This window comes from Penaeus chinensis, chromosome 16 (genome assembly GCF_019202785.1).
Source record: "Penaeus chinensis breed Huanghai No. 1 chromosome 16, ASM1920278v2, whole genome shotgun sequence".
NCBI lineage: Eukaryota > Metazoa > Arthropoda > Malacostraca > Decapoda > Penaeidae > Penaeus > Penaeus chinensis.
In genome coordinates, this window is record NC_061834.1 from 34,979,588 (window position 1) to 35,000,407 (window position 20,820).

Here is a 20,820-nt window from a genome sequence, read left to right on the forward strand (position 1 = left end):
AATCTACTTCAGAATCCACGAATTCGCCTCAAATTTCACTTCACTTCACCTCAATTCGCTATAAAATGAAGCCTTTGTGGCGCGTGGCTTTGGTTGAGCCCAGTGGCAGGGGCGGGGCACGGAGGGCGGGGGGAGGGTCATCCACAGGTGGGCGTGGCGACTCTTACTCGTCCTTAGGTGGGCGGGAGGGGTGGGGGGGGGAGCTGTTACTCATTTTTGGGTGGGTGGGGCTGATCTTACTCATTTTTGGGTGGGCGGGACGACGCTTACTCATCCTAAGGTGGGCGTGGTTAATCTTACTCATTTTTGGGTGGGCGGGGCGACGCTTACTCATCCTAAGGTGGGTGGAGCTAATCTTACTCATTTTTTAGGTGGGCGGGGCGACTATTACACATCCTTATATGGGTGTGGCGATTCATTCATCCTTCAGTGGGCGTGGCGACTCTGGGTTGCTGGAGATTTCCCGCGCGAGTCGCCGCCGGGCAGTTGTTGACCAGATGTGGGATGGGGGGAAGGGGGAGTAGAGGTCTGTTTTCTGTGATGATGTATTTCCTTCTCCCTATCTCTCCTCCCTCTCCTACCACCTTTCGCCCTCCCTCCTTTTCTCTCTCTCTCTCTCTCTCTCTCTCTCTCTCTCTCTCTCTCTCTCTCTCTCTCTCTCTCTCTCTCTCTCTCTCTGAAAAAAAAAATATATATATGTATATGTATATATATATAAATGTATGTATGTATGTATGTATGTATGTATACACTCACACATATATGTGTCTGTTTATATATATATATATATATATATATATATATATATATAATGTGTGTATGTATGTATGTATGTATGTATAAACATAAATGCATTTAATGTATGCCGCGAGAAACGTTATCTTCATTTTGCATCCTTGCAATCATGCCTGCCCACGAAAGCCGTTCCCCGTGGACTCCCGCACCAGCGCGCCGGCCCGAGCATCCCGACGGCCATTTCTACTTTCCCGTTCCCGGGAGGCCTGGCGCGGCGCCACTCCTGCCTCGGGGCTTCACGATGCCGCGGGCGTGTCCGTCGGCGCCCGTGGCTCTGCTCCCGAGATTAATGGGTCCGAGACTGGCGCAGGTTTCAGCCTCGCTTTCACGGCGCAAAGACACTTTCCCGAAAATCGTAGCGGGGCTGTGGCGTCGGAGGCCGTCCCTGCGCCGGAGGGCTGACGAGGGCGATGGAGCGCAGGAGGAGGAGGAGGAGGAACCAACGGCTCCGTAAATCACGGCGAAAGAAAAACAAGGAAGCATTTTGATGGAAGTCCCGCGTGTGAGCTGGGGAAGGTGGTTGGTTGTTGATTTCGTTTTCCTTTGGATTCTACATGTCTCTTGTCTGTCTGTGCTATGAATATCTCTTCCTCCACCTCCTCCTACTCCCTCCTCCCCCTTCTCCTACTCCCTCCTCCCCCTTCTCTTTTTTCTCCTCCCCCTTTTCTTCCTCTTCCATCTCTTCCTCCTCCTCCTTCTCTTCTTTTTCTTCCACCTTCTCTTCCTTCTCCTCCTTTTTCTTCCTCCTCTTCTTCTTTCTCTTCCTCTTCTTTCTCTTCCTCTTCTTTCTCTTCCCCCTCCTCCTTCTCTTCCTCTTCTTTCTCTTCCCCCTCCTCCTTCTCTTCTTTCTCCTCCTCCTCCTTCTCCTCCTCCCCTTCCTACTCCTCCTCCTCCTCTTCCTACTCCTCCTCCCCCTCCTACTCCTACTCCACTACCACCGTCATCTCTTTCGTCTTCGTCTTCTTGCGAGGATTTGTTCCGGTGATCTCAAGGTATTTGGGCGGAGGTTTAACCAGACGGAATCTCGCTTTTTCCTCAGCCTTTCCTTTCCTTCCCTGTGGCGGCGTGTCCCTCGAACCCATTTCCGCGGACTACGGCTTGCCTGGCACTCGACTCCCGCCCTTGCCCCGCCTGTAGAAGGTATTTTTATCTTCGTGTTTCTCTCGTTCTCATGGCGTCTCCTCTGCTCGTCCCTCCTCATAGCGCGGTTCCTTCGGCGCCCTTAGTTTACTTGGCTCAAGGCGGATTCCCTGCCGGCGTTTAGACCCGACAAGAATCACTCCGAGGATTGAGGTAGATCTGGGATAATGTTGCGACCTTGTCCCTGAAGGCCGCGATAAGATGTGGTAAGTGGCGTTGGTGTTGAGAGTGCAAACACCAGTGCAACCTGGCCGTGTCCGCCCGGCGCCGCCTGTCAGCCCGAGGAATGCGCGGCGGCCGAGCGACATTGAGCCGTCCGTCAGGCCAGCGACAGCGACAGCCAAGCAGCATCGTCGACTGCCCAAGGTGCCCGGCGAAAGGGTTTCTCCGTAGTGGCACTTGGGTCGTCAAATACTTTTAAAAATTGTTTTCCGTCTTGGTTGATTGAAGTATTAGGCCTTGTTCTTGCTCGAGTGGAAATGGAGATAATGTTCCCGTGGGTTTATTGGCACGTTATTTAACAGGATGTCAGACCAAAGCTCGAGACCTGGCTGACGAGATCTGACGGGAGACAGGGATCACTCAGGACGCGTTCAAGTCCCTACCAGTGTTACGTAATCGCAGGAGATAGCGTCTTCAGCGCCTTCCACTATACGCTTTATTAAAAATACGAAGGGCGACTGTGGCTGTGGAGAGAAGACGCGGTTTTAATGTGAAGAATGATTTACAGAGTGGGAAGAACACGTTTACGAGGATATCACTCCATTTGGAACTCGCCTCGATGTTTCTAGAAGTAGTTGGCTGCGATTTAGTGAACGGTTTGCGTTCTCGTTTGACTTTGTGGCGCTTTCGTCCGCATTTACACAAGAATTGTTGCCTCGTCTATTCAGATGTTACTCGTTTTTTTTTTTCTCATCCCTCCAAATTTTGATTCCGTCTTTGAGATTTCTTAGAGTACAGACTGAATCTCCACCGCTAGGCCTATTCCTTTCCCGGATCCGTTGACTATTCTCCCGTGGCCCACCGCTATTGTGATCACGCTTTCCCGTAAGCCTAAATCACCTACGCTGAGAAAGAGAGAGCCGAGAGTACAGAAAGTCTTAAGAGTTCCTCCGTCTGCCGCCCCTGGTAGAAGCTTCGGTTTCACTCCGGTTCCCACGGGAGGGTCGTGGTCGCCCTCCCTCGTGCACAGAACTCTCGGTATCCGGACTGTTTGTTAAATATGCGAGAAGCCCGACCCAAGGAATATTCATATCTATGGGTACGTTTATATACAGGAATATGCGGATATTTATAACCTGTCTGATGGATGTGGAATTGTCTGTCTACTTCTCTGATAAATGTATACGTGTAGAGTGATAAATACACATTTGCATATTTGTATATATTCATCGGGTCGGGCCTCTCGCTGTTAAACAAACTGGCCAATGGTGTTCTTATTTTTGTGCGATAAGCATGTGAGGACCTTTGATTTGTTTTCGTTTTCTTCATGCTAGTGTGGATGTCTGCGTAGAAATTGTGTGCTCTAAGGAATCCGTCATGTTCATTTTATTGTTCCTAGAATTTTCGTCACAAGAAATTATTATTTTTTATTGAGTGTGTGTGTGTGTGTGAGTGTGTGTGTGAGTGTGTGTGTGTGAGTGTGTGTGTGAGTGAGTGTGTGAGTGAGTGTGTGAGTGAGTGTGTGAGTGAGTGAGTGAGTGAGTGAGTGAGTGAGAGTGAGAGTGTGTGTGAGTGTGTGAGTGTGAGTGTGAGTGGTTCATTGGAAACCTTACATCTGCCATGCACATGTTATCCCACGTTTTTTTAATACGACATTAGAACGCTGAAGAATAAAACAAAAGAATCATACAGTGCACTTGCTATAAAGAACCATCGCCTCCCCATCGCAAGGCACCGCAGGAGAGGCCCGAGCGGATGAATTCGGCCAAGGTCGCGAAAGGTCACCGCTGTGCATCCATTTCCTCCTCCTCGTAAAGGCACGATGACTTAACTCCTCCGTCCGCGCGATAATCTCCCAGTAAGAGCCAACGCCATTGCGATCTTAGCAACCAGGACACGGAAACAGGGCGACTGGGTCAAGGTCAGGCAAGGACCCGATGCGGAGTACGGAGTCCCGGCGGGGGGCGGGGGGTCAGCGTGTCCCTGCCGACCTTCCCCCTTTCTCTGTCCTTTCCTTCCCCTCTCCGGTGGTGACTCACCCTCCCCCCCCCCCCCATTTCTCTGTCTCCCTCTTCTTCTCCCTTGATGTCTCTCCTCCCTTTCTCCTTCATTGATGACCTTCCCTCTTTCTCTGTGCTCCTTCTCTCCCCTCCCCGGCTCTTCCCGCTCATCCTCCCCACCCCTTTTTCCCCCTGCTTTTATCTCCTCTCTTCCTCGCTTTCTTCATCTCCTCACCCTTTCCACTTTTCCATCCCTTCTCGTTCCTCAACCTCTTCCTCTCTCCTCCCCACCCCTTCTTCCTCTCTCCTCCCCACCCCCTTCTTCCTCTCTCCTCCCCACCCCCTTCTTCCTCTCTCCTCCCCACCCCCTTCTTCCTCTCTCCTCCCCTCCCCCTTCTTCCTCTCTCCTCCCCACCCCCTTCTTCCTCTCTCCTCCCCACCCCCTTCTTCCTCTCTCCTCCCCACCCCTTCTTCCTCTCTCCTCCCAACCCCCTTCTTCCTCTCTCCTCCCAACCCCCTTCTTCCTCTCTCCTCCCAACCCCCTTCTTCCTCTCTCCTCCCCACCCCCTTCTTCCTCTCTCCTCCCCTCCCCCTTCTTCCTCTCTCCTCCCCTCCCCCTTCTTCCTCTCTCCTCCCCACCCCCTTCTTCCTCTCTCCTCCCCACCCCCTTCTTCCTCTCTCCTCCCCACCCCCTTCTTCCTCTCTCCTCCCCTCCCCCTTCTTCCTCTCTCCTCCCCACCCCCTTCTTCCTCTCTCCTCCCCACCCCCTTCTTCCTCTCTCCTCCCCACCCCCTTCTTCCTCTCTCCTCCCCACCCCTTCTTCCTCTCTCCTCCCAACCCCCTTCTTCCTCTCTCCTCCCAACCCCCTTCTTCCTCTCTCCTCCCAACCCCCTTCTTCCTCTCTCCTCCCCCCCCCCTTCTTCCTCTCTCCTCCCCTCCCCCTTCTTCCTCTCTCCTCCCCTCCCCCTTCTTCCTCTCTCCTCCCCACCCCCTTCTTCCTCTCTCCTCCCCACCCCCTTCTTCCTCTCTCCTCCCCATCCCCTTCTTCCTCTCTCCTCCCCACCCCCTCCCGTGCACCCCGTCCGCCCACACCGCCTTCTCCTCTCGCGGAGAGGCGACCCCCAACACCAGCGTCTGTGTTGACACAACTAATCACTTGACTGCACCAGGTTTAGGGGGATTTTCTGCCAGGCTGTTGTGCTTTTTGCTCGGGGTTTTACATTTACGACGGCTCTGCTCTGGTGCGAAATGCGTGAGCTCGTGTAAGTTGCTGGGACGATCTCGTGGTCTCGCCTCGTAGAAGGTATTCGAATATCTTCGTTAGGATCCGATAGCTTATGGTAATAAATGGTCACTTGCTGGGGGCTATCTCGTGGTCTTGTCTCGTAGAAGGTATTCGAATATCATTATTAGGATCCGATTGCTTAGGGTAATTTGATATCACATAAAAGGGCAAACGTATAACTATGAAAAAAAAAATGAAACGAAAATTAACATCGCATTAAAAAACGAGAAAAAATAAGTCCATTTAACCACGAAAGCAAAAGCAAGGGTCATGTGCAATTGGGCCATGTGCAATAGCTATCAAAATTGATGGACATGAAGCGAATTGATATAACGATGATTATCCTCAATGCATCTGTTGCGCAATCACTGATCCCGTTTTCGCAGTAACAAAATTTGAGGACAATTTTTACAAGTATGTTGTATATTTTCTTTCTTTCTTTCTTTTTCTTTCTTTCTTTTTCTTTCTTTTTCTTTCTTTTTCTTTCTTTTTCTTTCTTTTTCTTTCTTTTTCTTTCTTTTTCTTTCTTTCTTTCTTTTTCTTTCTTTCTTTATTTATTTATTTATTTATTTCTGTTTTATTCTTGGAGCGAAGATGCACTTGACAGGTGGTGGTGATACGTCGATGATTAAAATAGTGATGATAATTATTAGGTAATTATGAAGTTGGTAACGGTGATAATTCTATGACAATTAGCATTAGGATAATTGATAATTACGATTGTTAGTGATGATAATTAAGTCAATGAATTAACCAATCGGTTGTTAAGTACATATAGAATAAGATTAAGTAAAAAACAAACAAACATAGCAACAGTTAATAAAGAAAGGGAAAAAAAATCAAGAAAACACACGAGAATAAACAAGAAAAAAAGAGGACAATGTGGGGGGGGGGGGGGGGTAAGAGCTCCTAGCATCAGGATGTACATATTTGACACTTCCTGTTGCGAGCAATTACATTTTTAACCTCTGCATAAAAAGTAGTGCGCTGGGTCGTGCATTGCTGTAGGCTTTGGTGCTGTGCGCTGTGGCCTTCTCTCCTCCCCCCCCCACTCTCCTATTCTTTCTCTTCAGTCTTCTCCTATCCCTTCTATTCGTCCACTTCTCCCATTCCCTTCTCTTCATCCCCTTCTCGTCCCTTCTCACATTCCCTATTTTCATCCCCTTCTCTTATCCCCCCCCTCCCTTCCACTACCCCCTTCTCGCAAGGCCTAGTACCCCCCCCCCCCCCAGCTAACCCCAACCTACTAGGTACCCCCTTGCCCCCTCCCTTCCCCTCCCCCGTCCATCTAGGTACCCCTTCCCCTACCCCTACCTCCTGGTACCCCACTCTTACCAAGCTCCACCCACTCCCCCATCACCTGGTGCCCGTCCCTTACCTAGTAGTATCCTCTCACCCATCTACTAGTAACACCCCCCCCCACCTCCTCCTCTTGTCCTAATCACCCCCTCCCCCCTCCCTCATCCTGCCCCGCCCGCACCTTACAAGGCCAGACGGACTCACTCGGCGGGGATTGGCGGGGGTACGGGGTGGGGAAGGGGAGAGGGGATGTGTGGGGGGTGATGGGGAGGAGTGGGGGAGGAAGGGGAGGGGGTGGGGAATGGAAGGGGAGGGGAAGGATGGGATGAGGGGAATGGAGAGGGGGAGGGGGAGGTTAGGGGTGCGTGTAACTGCGTGTGAGTAGTTGTAAGGATGAGTATGAGTATGAGTATGAGGATTAGGATGAGGATGAGGATGAGTATTGGGATGTGAAGGAGGAGGAGGATGAAGGTGTTGGAACAGAGACGGGGGAGGGCGGGAGGTGTGGGGGGGGGGGGCCGGGCAGGAGGCCGAACGCCAGACGTACAGTAGAGACGAGTTTCGTTGCGTAAGTAATGATGACTGTAATAGTAACGCCGATCACGATAACTGCAGTGATAATATTGGCTGATGGCGATCGCTTTGATAAGAATGATAATTGATTGGGTTTTATCGCCATTTCTGTTGGGGTTTTTTTTCAACTCATTAATTAATGAGTCTGTTCATGAATCACTAAGGATGATGTTGAGAAGAAAGAGAACAGCAGTGATAAGAATTCTTGATCTACACAGATAAGAATGATTAAAAGAATAACCATTGTCAAAGGAAAGAATGTCAAGGGAAGTGATAGGTTGTGGAGATAAAGATGGACAAGGACGAGAGAGAGAAAGAGAGAGAGAGAGAGAGAGAGAGAGAGAGAGAGAGAGAGAGAGAGAGAGAGAGAGAGAGAGAGAGAGAGAGAGAGAGAGAGGAAGAGAGAAAATGGGCGATAGAATGAGAAGCACACATAAACAGAGCGAGCAAGAGAATAAATAAAGAATCGCAGAACGAGAGACAGACAGACAGACAGACAGAGAGACAGAGACAGAACGAGAGAGAGAGAAAAAAAGTGGACCACAGAACAAGAGGCAGACAAACACACACACACACACACGCGCGCGCGCACCCTTACAGAGAGAGAGAGAGAGAGAGAGAGAGAGAGAGAGAGAGAGAGAGAGAGAGAGAGAGAGAGAGAGAGAGAGGGGGGGGGGGGGGGGGTTTAAGCGAGTGCCTGCGCCCGCCTTTGTCTCTCGACGCCGGAGCCAGCGGTGTCTGCGGCAGCCATAAATCCCACCGGGAGAGACGTGGGAAGCAGACGTGACAAGGCGCGCAGCTTGGATTCGTCTTATCAGTAGCTAGGCTCCGGCAAGCAAGGTTGGGGCTCAGTCGTGCAATTAGTTCTGGCGTTCCGTGACATTGTTTATTGTTTTTATCGTTCTTTCTTTTTAGGGGGGAGGGAGGTGCATGCCGGACACAACGTTCGGATGATACGCGTCCCTTTTTTATTTTTATCTCTTTTTTCATTTTTCTTTTTTTCTTTTTCTTTTTTCTTTTCCTTCCCTTTTTCCTTTGTCTCTTTTCCTTCTCCTATCTTCTAGCTTCTCCGTCTTGTTTTTTCCTTTTCTCTCTCCTCCTCAACCTCCTCCTCCTCCTTCTATCTTCTATCTTCTATCTTCGTCCTATTCTTTTTTATTTCTTCCTGCTGCTCCTCCATCCTTTCCCCTCCCCCCCATCCCTCCCTCCCTCCCTCCCTCCCCCCTTCCTCCCCTCCCTCCCTTCCTCCCTCCCTCCCTCCCTCCTCCCCACCCATCCCTCCCTTCCCTCCCTCCCCTCCCCTCCCCTCCCCTCCCCTCCCTCCCTCCCCTCCCCTCCCCTCCCTCCCCTCCTCCTCCCTTCCCTCCCTCCCCCCCCTCCCCCCCTCCCCCCCCCCCTCCCTAGCAGACGTAGGTGATAAAATTGCACTTTTAAAAGGATTGTTTTGGCATGAGAAATATAGGTTATCGCCATATCACAGCTGATCGCAAGTCTGCATTGGCAAGTTCTTACTCTTGTCATTGCACAGGATACCGGTAGGTTTATCACGCGAGATAAGCCAGCCTGAAGCAAACAAACAAACAAAGAAATTCATCCGTGGTAAAGCACATCCAAGGCCGAATTGACCAAGTAATTTTTTTTTTTTTTTGTGAGTGAGTGAGTGAGTGAGTGAGTGAGTGAGTGAGTGAGTGAGTGAGTGAGTGAGTGAGTGAGTGAGTGAGTGAGTGAGTGAGTGAATGTATGTGTGAGAGAGAGAGAGAGAGAGAGAGACAGAGACAGAGACAGAGATAACATGTATGTGTATGTACGAGATCGAAAAAGAGCATAATTGAAAAAAAGAACTATTGCGACATACGTGGCCAGCGGGGAGTGACTAGAATACGGCAAAAACTGCTCCGGCTCTCTTATGTCCTTGACCGCCGACACCGACAGCGACAGCAACAGCAACAGCAACAGTGCAACATTGAAAGACCGGAAGCGCATTTCTTTGTGCTCGGGAGCGATCGTTGGGCCCGGAAGCAACCGTCCGAAAATAGGACATATTTGCGTCTACTCTTGACCCACTCTTCTCCGCTCTTTTAATTCCCTTTCTCCTCCTCCTGCTCCCCCCTTTCCGTTCTTTCCATTCCCTTTCTCCTCCTCCTGCTCCCCCCCTTTTTTCCTTTCTCTACATCGTTCTCTTAATCGTCTTTTTTTTTTTTTTGAATTCTTCTACTTCCTCCTCCTCCTCTTTCTCTTTCTCTTCCTCTTCCTCTTCCTCCTTTCTCTCTCTACATCGTTGTTTCAATCGTTTCCTTCTTTTTCTATTTCCCCTTCTTCCCCTCTTCCTTCTTCTTCTTCCCCTCTTCCTTCTTATTCCTATTCCTCCTCCTTCCTGCTCCTCCTAACTCTTCCTCCCCCTCCTCCTCCCCCCTCCTCCTCCTCCTCCTCCTCCTCCTCCTCCTCCTCCTCCTCCTCCTCCTCCTCCTCCTCCTCCTCCTCCTCCTCCTCCTCCTCCTCCTCCTCCTCCCCCCCCCCCTGTGTTAAGGTGCCAATCTCTCAACGTTTGTTTGAGTTGTGCCGTGTGCGTGTGAAGGTTATACAAGTCTTTATATATATTTTCATAATGGTCTTGTCGCCAGCAGCACCACCTTTCTGGCTGTCACTCTCGCTGTACCACTTCCCAGTTACCGCCCCAGCTCGACCTTGCGGCTCCCTTCCCCGAAATCTGACAAACAAGGGGAAGAATAAAACATATTAATGTCTCGCTCCCTTCTGATGAATGCGGCTCTTAATGTTCACACATGTGCATGGAGCCCCTGCCTTGCCCTTCCCTCCTCCTCCCACGCGCATGCACACACGCAATCACACACGCGCGCGCCCACACTTACACACACGCGCGCGCGCGCACACACACACACACACACACACACACACACACACACACACACACACACACACACACACACACACACACACACACACACACACACACACACACACACACACACACACACACACACACACACACACACACACACACACACACACTAACACACCGCGGATTAATAGTGAAAGAAACCTACAAATTGGGCATTAGCTGCAACAACAGCGGGTGTCAAAACAGCGGGAGATTTGGCGGCGGCGCGGCAAAGAGGTCGGCTGAGACGTCGTCGCGTCCATTCATAAATGCGCGTAATGTAACGTCCGCGAGATCATCCCTGCACAGAGGCTCGGGGAAAGCATCTTGTTTACGTTGCCTGGATCTGCTCTAAGGGTCTTTTCATAGTAAATTCCTATCTGGACCTGTCATTAGGCTATAGTATATTCCCCAAAGGGTGTAGTATATTCTAGTATATTTTAGTATATTCCTCTAGTGTTTGCGTTACATCACAGGGGGATTGAGGGCCATGTGCTTGTCTCCAGCGCGCCTGTGAGTGATGCTTGACAACTGTACTTTTTTATATATCTTATCCTTTCCTTTTTTTCCGTTTCGCTTTTTTTTTTTCGATGTTTGTGTCTTAACTGCCTCAAGTTGGATGACAGGTTGATGAGTGCGGCAGCGATGGGACTTGCCAGTTGTTGACTAGAGTTTCCTTGTGACAACAGCCTGCGGGTCGGCGCGGGAAAGGTCACTCACCTCCCCGGGTCTTGCGTTCGCTCGTCGGGCACTCGGTGATAGGGACGGGGGTTATCATTATGGGTTATCTGGAGCGCGATTCGCTTGCAGGAACTTCGTAAAAGGCTGTGGTTTCTGATTAGATAAAGAGGGTTATTGTGCTTATAGGTGGAGTGGTCTTTAGTGGAGTAATTTGCATGCACGCGCGCGCAATAACAGCGATAGAAAGAGACAGACCCCGATTTTCTACCTCTTAATCGAAAATATTCTGATAAACTTTCTAAAACTTTGTGAATCCGTGCTTAACACAGATTTCTCCTTACGCCCAGAAATATCGACACGTAAATCACAGAGAAATTTAAGCCGTTCTCACTTCGTTCGTGTTTGACCTCTTCTCTTTGAAAAAATCAGAAATTGTTATAATGCTCTCTGACCAATTTCCAGTATTGTCAGCATTACCATTATTTTTTGTTATTGTTGTTGTTATTATGATTGTTGTTTTGTTCCACTTACACAGATATAAAACGGGGGCCTTAAGTGGCACTTGACCAGGTTGGAGTGCCAGACGACGGCCTTCAGTGTACATTGTTATTCATTTAGTCAGTTGTCGATCTCGCTGATTTGCATATTGCCATCTTTAGGTTCGCTTAAAATTCTCGAGTTTTTTTGTAGGAATTCTAGTCGTTTCCGTATTTGTTTTCGTATTTTTCTTCTCTACTCGCCCTACCTTGCCTTACCCTACCCTACCCTACCCTGCCTTACCCTACCCTACCCTGCCTTACCCTACCCTACCCTACCCTACCCTACCTTTTCTTCCTCTCCCTTGCCTTCCCTTCCCTTTTCAACCCTCCCCTCCCTTCCATTTCCCTCCCCTCCCCTCTCTTCCCCTTCTTTCCCCTTCCTTCCCCTTCCTTCCCCTTCCTTCCCCTCCCCTTCCTTTCCCTCCCCTCCCCTCCCCTCCCCTCCCCTCTCTTCCCCTCTCTTCCCCTTCCCTCCCCTCCCCTCTCTTCCCCTCCCCTCCCCTCCCTTCCCTTCCCCTCCCCTCCCCTCCCCTCCCCTCCCCTCCCTTCTCTTCCCCTCTCTTCCCCTTCCCTCTCCTCCCCTCTTGTCCCCAAGGTGATGGGTGAGGGCGTTTAAAGGAATGTGTTTACGCAATCCTCTCGCGCACGGGAAAAAAAAAAAAAAAAAAAAAAAACACGCCCGTCTGTCCCCGCATGAAGAATGGCGTCGATGTGCGTGTCGCTTCCGCCTCCCCCCCCCCCCCCATTTCCCCATCCGATCACTTCTCCCCCCCCCCCCCCTTGATCACTGTTCCTTTTCCCCTACGTGATTGCTGCCCCCCCCCCCCCTATCGCTGCTCCTTCTCCCACCCACCGATCACTGTTCCTTCTACCCCCCCTTCTTCATCACTGATCCGTCTCCCCCCCCTCCCCATCACTGATCCGTCTCCCCCTTCCCTGATCGCTTTTCCCCTCTTTCGCCCCTTCCCTGATCACTCCTCCCCCTCCCCCTCCCCTCCCTCTCCACCTCCCCCGCCCCAACACTATTCCCTTCTTTCACTACTACTCCTCCGCCCCCTCCACTCTCCCTTCCATCTCACCCTCCTCCGCCCCCTCCCTCCTTCCCTTCCCCTCGGTCACTTCTCCCTCCTCTCCCCCCTCCTCTCCCCCCTCGCCCGTCCCCCATCCCATCTATCACTCCCCCCCACCTTCCCCCTCCCTTACACCCTCGATCACTCCTATCCTCCCTTTCACTCTCCCCTTCCCCTCCCCCCTTTCCCCCCCCCCTTTCCCCTCCCCAGCCTCCCCCATTCACAGCGGAATCGTTCGTGAGTCCCCCTCGATCTGTGTCCGTGTTCGTTTCCGTGTTCGTTTTCGTGTTCATCTTCGCGTTCGTCTTCGTCTCCTCCTTGTTCGTCTTCGTCCTCGTCTTCGTCCTCGTCTTCGTTTTCGTGTTCGTGTTCTTGTTCGTTTTCGTGTTTGTTTCCATGTTCATCTTCGCGTTTGTCTTCGTCTCCTCCTTGTTCGTCTTCGTCCTCGTCTTCGTTTATCGTGTTCGTGTTCTTGTTCGTCTTGGCTTTCGTGAGCTGAGCCAGATCGACGCCCGTGTTGTCCCGGCCCTTTATTGTGTTGACCCAGATCCCCCTTGTCTGCTGACCGACCTTTATGCTGTCCTTTATTATCTTGACCTTTATCATCTTGTCTTATGAAGTTGGCCTTTAGTTATGTTGTCCTGTTGTCTCCTCATCACCATACTGCATGTCTATGTGCTTTTTTTTTTTTTTTTTGCTAATGCGTGTAAATCTGTGCGTAATTCTTTTAAATTGCCTCCATACAAACGTTTCTTTTTGTATTAGCCTCTATGAAAAAAACGTTCAATTTCGTATTGGCCTCTATACAAACGTTTCTTTTCTTATTGGCCTCCATACAAACTTTTATTATTATTCTCCGTAAAAACGTTTTCCTTATTGGCTTACATACAAACGTTTATTTTTTATTTGCCTGCATAAAGACGTTTTTCATTTGTCTCCATTCACACGTTTCGAAAGCGTCTGTCCGTAGACAAACAGGTGCATTGGGGCGCTCGACGTTCGCAGACGGATCAAAGGCGGATCGAGACTGTCTATCCAGGCCAGGGTATCCCCCTTCACCCTCATACCCTTCCGCCTCCTCCTACTCCTCCTCCTCCTCCTCCTTCTCCTCCTTATTCTCCTTCCCTTCGTACGCCCCCCCCCCCCTCTTCCCCTCCTCCTTGTATCCTCCTCCTCCTCCTCCCCCCTCCTCCTCCTTCTTATCCTCCTTCCCTTCGTACGCCCCCCCTCCCCCTCTTCCTTGTATCCTCCTCCTTCACCTTATCTTCTTCCTCCCCCTTCTCCCCTTCCTATTCCTCTTATTCCTCCTCCACCCCCTCCTTACCCTCTCCCATCCTTCTCCTACCTCTCCTCCTCTTCCTCGTCGTACCTCTCCCTCCCCACCTACTCGATCCTCCACCCCTACCAACTCCTCCTCCTACCCCTCCCCTCCTCCTCGTACGTCCCCCTCCCCCCTCCTCCTTGTACTTCCCCCTCCCCCTCCTCCTCCTACCCCTCCCCTCCTCCTTGTACTTCCCCCTTCCCCTCCTCCCCCTTCCTCTCCTCGATAATTTGTAGCGTTTCCCTCCGTATAGCCAGACGCGCCGTGATAGATCTTCGACCCTGATCAAAGCGGAGGATAATTTTAAATTCAAATATATATGACCTCCTCTGCTCACGCCCCTCTTGTGTCCCGCTGGCTTTCGGTCGGTATCGCTCGCGCCCTCGCTTCGATTATTGAAGCGGGTCGAGGGCGGGCGCTGATTTATGAGACGTGAAGGAAAATATGGTAATGGGTGGTGAACGCGGCGCCCACGCGGTCGGCGGGCGGCGCTGGGCGATGGGTGGCTGTGTCGTCCTCGTCGGGGTTATAGCATTGAGGTTACCATCACAATTAACATCGTCTTTTTTTCCTTTTTTTCATTATCGTACTTATAATTATTGTTATCTAGGTAATTGTCTCTTATCAAATTTAACACGTGAAAGCTTCTAGTATCGGGAGTAATTTTTAACGCCGTCATCAGTGAGATATTATATTTTTTTATCTCTTGTCTTTGATCTGTTTTCCACTTGTACAAACGTCGCTGCGTGCATCAGTACCAGATACGGTTCCCCGTCGACGTCTGCGCTTCTGAAAGCCCCGGGAACGCACTCTTCGCTCTGCCTTCCGTGGACGCACCTCTCTGTATAGTTGCGTTATTGTGTGAAATGATCGAGGGATTTCTTTGAATTTCGTCGCCGCGATAAATGTCTTTTTTTAGCGCCACGGTTTAAGGTGTTTAATGTCTCTTTCATGATTGTCATTAGCCATCCGATTTATTTATCTAGATGGAGGTATAAATGTTGCTCTTGTTGGTTAGCTTTATTGCATGAGTATGTGAGGGAAATATAATAATGCATTATATTTGTCTCTTCAACAGAATGGCGGTGGCACTTACAAGTCTCGCGTTGGCGACGCTGTGGACCTTAGCGGCGGGGGCTGTTCCTCCCGCCGCCCCGCCCGCCGCCGCTGCCGCCGTCTTGCCCAGCAATGCTGTCACGACGTCGCATCCGCTCTTGGCCTTGAAGGAGAGCACCTTCATCAACGCCAGCGAGAGTGCGTCTGTCGCGGGCGGCTGGACGTGCCCCCACGTAGGCGGCGTGCTGGGCATCTCGTGCACCTGCGACGTGCCCCACACGGTGCGGTGCCGCGGCCAGGCGGACCGACCGCAGGACCTGACGCTGCTCACTCAGACCCTGAACGCGGAGGGCAGCATCTCCCTGCTGGACATGGCCATCCATGGCCTGGGGGAGATCCCGGGGGGCGGCTTCGCGCACATGGAGCTCCTGGGGCTCGTCATAACCACGGCGGGACTCGAGACGCTGCCCGCCGATGCCTTCGCCGGCATAGAATCAACTCTGGCCGCCCTGGGCCTGCCGAATAACAAGCTCACCGCCATCCCCATCGACGCGCTGAAGATCCTGAAGCACCTGCAGCGCCTGGACTTGAGCGACAACAACATCCAGGAGCTCCCCCCTCACGCCTTCCCGACTCTCCTCCAGCTGCAGAATCTGAATCTGGCCGGCAATGGCCTGCACCTGCTTCACCCGGAGGCGTTCGTGCGCCTGCCACATCTCGTTTCGCTCGACCTCGCCCGAAACCAGCTGGATGCCGCACAACTCAACGAGAAGACGCTGCGAGGGTTGCACGCCCTGCAGCGCCTCTCGGTGCAGTCGAACCTCTTGAAAGGCGCTGTAACGTCCTCCCTCATCACGGGAGCTAAGGGCCTCACCTCCCTTGACCTGTCCGATAATGAACTGACAGCTGTCTCCAGAGGTGCTCTTGGCAACTGCCCCAGCCTGCAGGACCTCGACCTGTCTCACAACAAGATCGACGTGATTGAAGACCACGCTTTCGCCAACTTGAGCCAACTGCACCACCTCAAGTTGTCTCATAACCGGGTCGTGGCCGTGTCGGGCTGGTCTCTCGCCCACCTCCCTCGCCTGACGCACCTCGCCCTCGCTGACAACGCCCTTCGTGCTGTCACTGCCGACTTGGTGCACCAGCTGCCGTCCCTCGTGTCCCTGGATTTGGCGGCTAATGACATTTCGCTCGTGCAGCCCCACGTGTTCAGCTCGACGCCAGCACTGCAGCATCTTGTTCTTTCTGGTAAGTACAAGAAAGCATGTTTCCAGTTGTATTTTTTCATATGACGCTTAAACATTGGTTGCTTGGTAATGTTAATATAGTTAATGAGAATGCTTGTTTACAAAATTAAATGTAAGAAAGTAGAATGATAAAATGTGCTTATCTCCCTTTCTGTAGATAACCCCCTTCACTGTGATTGCACAATTGAATGGTTCGTCGAGTGGTTAATCGGCCACACACCAGAGCAGAAGAATGCAGTTTGTGCTACTCCGCCAGCCCTAGAAAATGCTCCTCTGGTAAGTGTCGAGTGTATTGCCGTTACCTATTTCACAAGCAAGAGGATATAGACAAGTAGCTTCCTTTCGAAATATGATTTTTCGTATTAATTATTTTAGGGAATAGTGGCAGTCATTTAGTGCTGTCCCATGATTAATTCATCTTTGTTAGTATATTGCATAAGGTTTTTTTTTATAGATATATCAAATTATGTGATGCTAGAACCTAATCCGATTATTTTCAACAGATCGAACTAAAGAAATCTCAGCTAGTTTGCTCAGACGAAAACGCCTATCATGATTACTACCATGACTATTATCACGACTATTACCATGATGAGGGGACGGCCGAAGATACACCTGACATGCGGCTGTCGGATGCAGAGATCAGCTTGCAGGTGGCACACTGGATATCTAAGAAAAGTGAAGAATTACGATTTGCTGATGCCGAGGTGCTAAGTGATAACCAGCCTAGTGTCGAGCTCATATGGAGGGTCGATGAGCGTGCGATCCCGTACTCTTGCGAAGCCGTCTATGTGTACGAGGTGGTGAAAGGAGTGTCCGATTCTCACCAGGTGTTGGCGGAAAAGGTTTCGGCAAACTGCAGCTCTGACAGGACCAGCGACCCTCACCGTGTGGCCGTAACAATTCCTGGAGAAGCACTCGTACCGGGCGCCACCTACAGGTACTGCCTCATGTTGCTCGAAAGGGGAACAGGTGACCAAGAGGCCTTTTTGCCAGGCTGCTCGGAGCCCCTTCTCTTGGCCGCGCCTCCATTTGGCCGCACGGAAAATGACATGTCAGTGACTCCGCAAATTACAAGTCTAACTGCCGGGGGAGTTGCTGGCAAATTGGTAGTACATACGCGCGTCGACGGAATCATAGCACCTTGTACTTACACACTCGCCATTATCTCAGGGCACAGAGTTGCAGCAACGAGACAACTCAACTGTTCAGAGGCGAGACACGAATTCCCGACGTTGGTGCCTGGAAAATACATTGCGTGTGCCGATCCGGATATTCCTAGCATAACTCACAACCTCAATCACTTGGAACACTATCTCAGCACGGTTTCAAACGTGACCATAGCCCTCCACCATGCTTTCTCCATCTGCACTCCCACCATAATCGTCGAGCCGTACAAGGAGCAGGTCGTCGGAGGCGAGCCGCTGCTTATACTGCTCTTTACGTTGCCAGGACTCGCCCTTGTGGTCACACTCTACGTCATTGCCAGGAGAGTGTGGCGAGGGGGCGGAGTCCCCTGGCGCTGGGACCCCCGTGCACAAAAGTCTGGTAAATACTTCCTCTACACCGGGGAGGTTGCCACGCCCTCACTAAGCCTGGACCCTCTCCCTGCTGACCCTCCCGAGTCCACTACTCCAGTGTAGCCTTCATCTTCATCACTCCTGCATTCTTGTGAAATATTCCCATGTCCCAATCTACATAATTTATTTCTAGTCCTATAATAGTCAAACCCATTCTGCTGAGTAACTGGTTGCACATTACCTGCCAGGGTACTTGTCCTTGTAGTAGTATGGCAGCAGCCGAAGTGCCATGCAAAATTTATTTGGGAATGTGATGTGATGTGGATGTAGGATGTACATAGTGACATGACATTCGAGCATTTTTCACCAGTGTGCTGTTTGAATGATAGAAAAATAGCTTTACATGACAATTCTATGAAAAAATAATGTCTGGTCAGTGAAAATACAGCAGTAACATAAGTGCCATACAATACCTGGCATAGTTATGGAGAAAAAAATGGAAGTTAAATGCAAACTAGTGTCCAACTACTGTATTATATCTTAAAGAGTAATAGCTAAGTGTTTACTATAGAAACTTAAACAAAGGATTTTCTGGATTATGAATATGACACCAAGTATATTTTTTTTAGCTTTAGCACTGGTTTTTAGCTTTAAAATGTCAGTGTATTAACGGTTTGATCATCCATCACAGAATGTTTTATGATATTAATTTCAATACACAGTGTACTTACAATATTAACAAATCATTACTAACTCCAGTGTATACTTTTATGTACATGTGTGGAAAATACCTCTGTTTGTAATTAAGTATGCAACAATATATATGAACAGAAACAAACACCCTGTGCATACACATTCAGTTACACACACAAGCACATACATCCACATTACTTCATAGTCCACCAAACAAAACAAAATTATCAAATATCAAAAACTTCTGTGTCACTATTCAGTTACACAGTAGACTATGAGCAGAAATGATGGAAAAAATAAGCCAAGAGTACCAGATTTGTATTGTTGATGTAAATAAACATTTTTCATATCAACAGACATATCACAAGAAAAATAATTTTGTCACTAGGCTTCCTTATGTATGATCTCATGTTCTTGTAACTATACAAAGAGTGCACATTATGCAGTAGTAAATAGAACCTTGTACATGTACTTTTGTATCTGAACGAAACCTTCAAATGTTCACAATTATCAGGTGTTGCAATTGTGTGATGTGAAGTATGTTTCAGTTGTGATTTCCTTCACACTTCATTCATATCTTTTATTGTTAGAATTTTGAATGAAGTGATGGGTAATTTTTTTTTTTTTTAATGTACATTTGTGCTGAAATCATTTTTTCAACCTTTTTTGTTTTATATATCATTATTTTAAGATATTGAAAAAAAAATAATAATAACCGCAGGCTATGAATCTGTAGCAGAGTTTGTACGGACAAGCTTTGATATCTTCATGGACTGCAAGGGTTTCTAATAATTGGTAAAATTGATTGAGTTGAGGCAAATTGAGTAGCTTTAACCTTTTCTCTCTCTATGACATCATTGTTTTATGTCATAGATTTCAATGCTCATTTTAATTATTATTGTGAAAAAGATACACTTTTAGTATTTGAATTGTTATAATTTCTGGTTTCTTGACACATGAATTACTTGTTGCTAATTGTACCAAGGTTTTTAGATTGACTGAGCATATATATATATTTTTTTTTTTCTTTTTCTTTTTTTACTGAGTTTTTAACTAAGCTTTAACATATATTTTCCTCCTATCCTGTATATAATCATGAAACATTGATCATTATATATGCATTTCAATATTTTTAAGCACTATTATAGTGGTAATATATAGCTTTATTTTCATCCTATAATACAGAGCTTTGTAAATACATGCTTTTAATATTAGTTTCATATGCAGTACTTATTGAATTATATTTAATGTCTTCATCAACACAAAATTATTATTATTACTTTTTTTGTTTTTTTCCACGTTTTGTTTTGCCTCACATTTCATATATATTCATGTACTTGTTATCAAAAGAATATTATATGAAAGGAAGGAGCAGCCAAAGAAATGAACTTTTAATAGGTAGTTAAGAAAAGAAATGTGGAAATAAAAGTTAAAACTAAAAAGAAAAATAGTTTTGTAAGAAATTTTCTTCAGTAGGTCAGATGTATACCTTTCCTGTGTAATTCCTCTCAGATTCCCTTGTGTATTGAATATATATATAGTTTATAAATATGGAAATTTGAATTATCATCAACCAGTTAAACTACCTGAAACTATATGTTATTCTTAAGTCTAATGCACTCAGTTTATTTACAATTAAAGGTTTTAAGCCAATAATCATTTTAAAATCTTTGCTGCATCTGTAAGTAATTATATTTATAAAATCAAAGGATATCTTTGCAGCATTTATAGTAATGGCAAGTTCTAACTGCTGTTTGCCTATGATCCCAAAATACATGCTAAAAAGTCATTTGAGTAGTCACTTGATTGTGCCATATATTGTATTGTGTATATATGTTAATTATATGATTGTAAATAGTGTGCATATTTTTTTTAACATGAATAAAGCCTTTGTTAATAGATTTATTGTTTCCTATCCTCTATTGCATAAGAATGATGAATACAGATACTGATATTTGAGATTTCCTTGAAAAAATTGTATATGCCACAGCAAAAGGCATAAGGAGCAAGATAAATGGGACTTCTGTATTTCTAATACTTCCCTTGAGTAGCTAACTCCACCAGAAGTGAGTGGTTTAATCTTAAAGTAAATTTTATCAATATCAAAACATATGAACACTCATTGACTTTCTACTAATGTACAGAATTTACAGCAACAAAATCCATATCCATCAAATACATACTTTAGCTACCACTTTAGTGTAAAAAATTTAAATACTAATAATTATTATCTGAATAAGACAACCTCTTTGGTGTTGCTTAAAAAGTTTGTTTGAAATCTGATCTTTTATTCTTAACCCAATGCCGCCGGGGAAAATGAAAAAAAAAAATGGGGAAAATGCTGTGCCTATTTTCTATATTTTTTTGTGAAATGTCTGCCCATAGATGGCTCTGCTAGTGGTTAGCCACAAAGGAGTCAATTAGTAGACCTTGTGACCGTACCTGATTTGAATTGGCGGGAAAAACGTATTTTTTACTAGTGCTATGAATATCGATGGTGTTATTTTTATTATAAACATTATAATTATTACAATGTT

The 20,820-nt window shown here is 48.0% G+C and overlaps 1 protein-coding gene across 1 annotated transcript in view; it reads left to right on the forward strand.

Moving 5' to 3' along the window:
* LOC125033543 (leucine-rich repeat neuronal protein 3-like) overlaps positions 1-20,184 on the forward strand; it is a 37,246-nt gene extending 17,062 nt beyond the window's left edge. The window contains exons 3-5 of the mRNA XM_047625128.1: positions 14,843-16,071; positions 16,228-16,346; positions 16,574-20,184. Of these exons, the coding sequence (XP_047481084.1) occupies positions 14,844-16,071; positions 16,228-16,346; positions 16,574-17,713 (2,487 nt within the window). The 5' untranslated portion in view covers position 14,843 and the 3' untranslated portion in view covers positions 17,714-20,184. The remainder of the gene's footprint in view (positions 1-14,842; positions 16,072-16,227; positions 16,347-16,573) is intronic.
* The last annotated feature ends 636 nt before the right edge of the window (positions 20,185-20,820 follow it).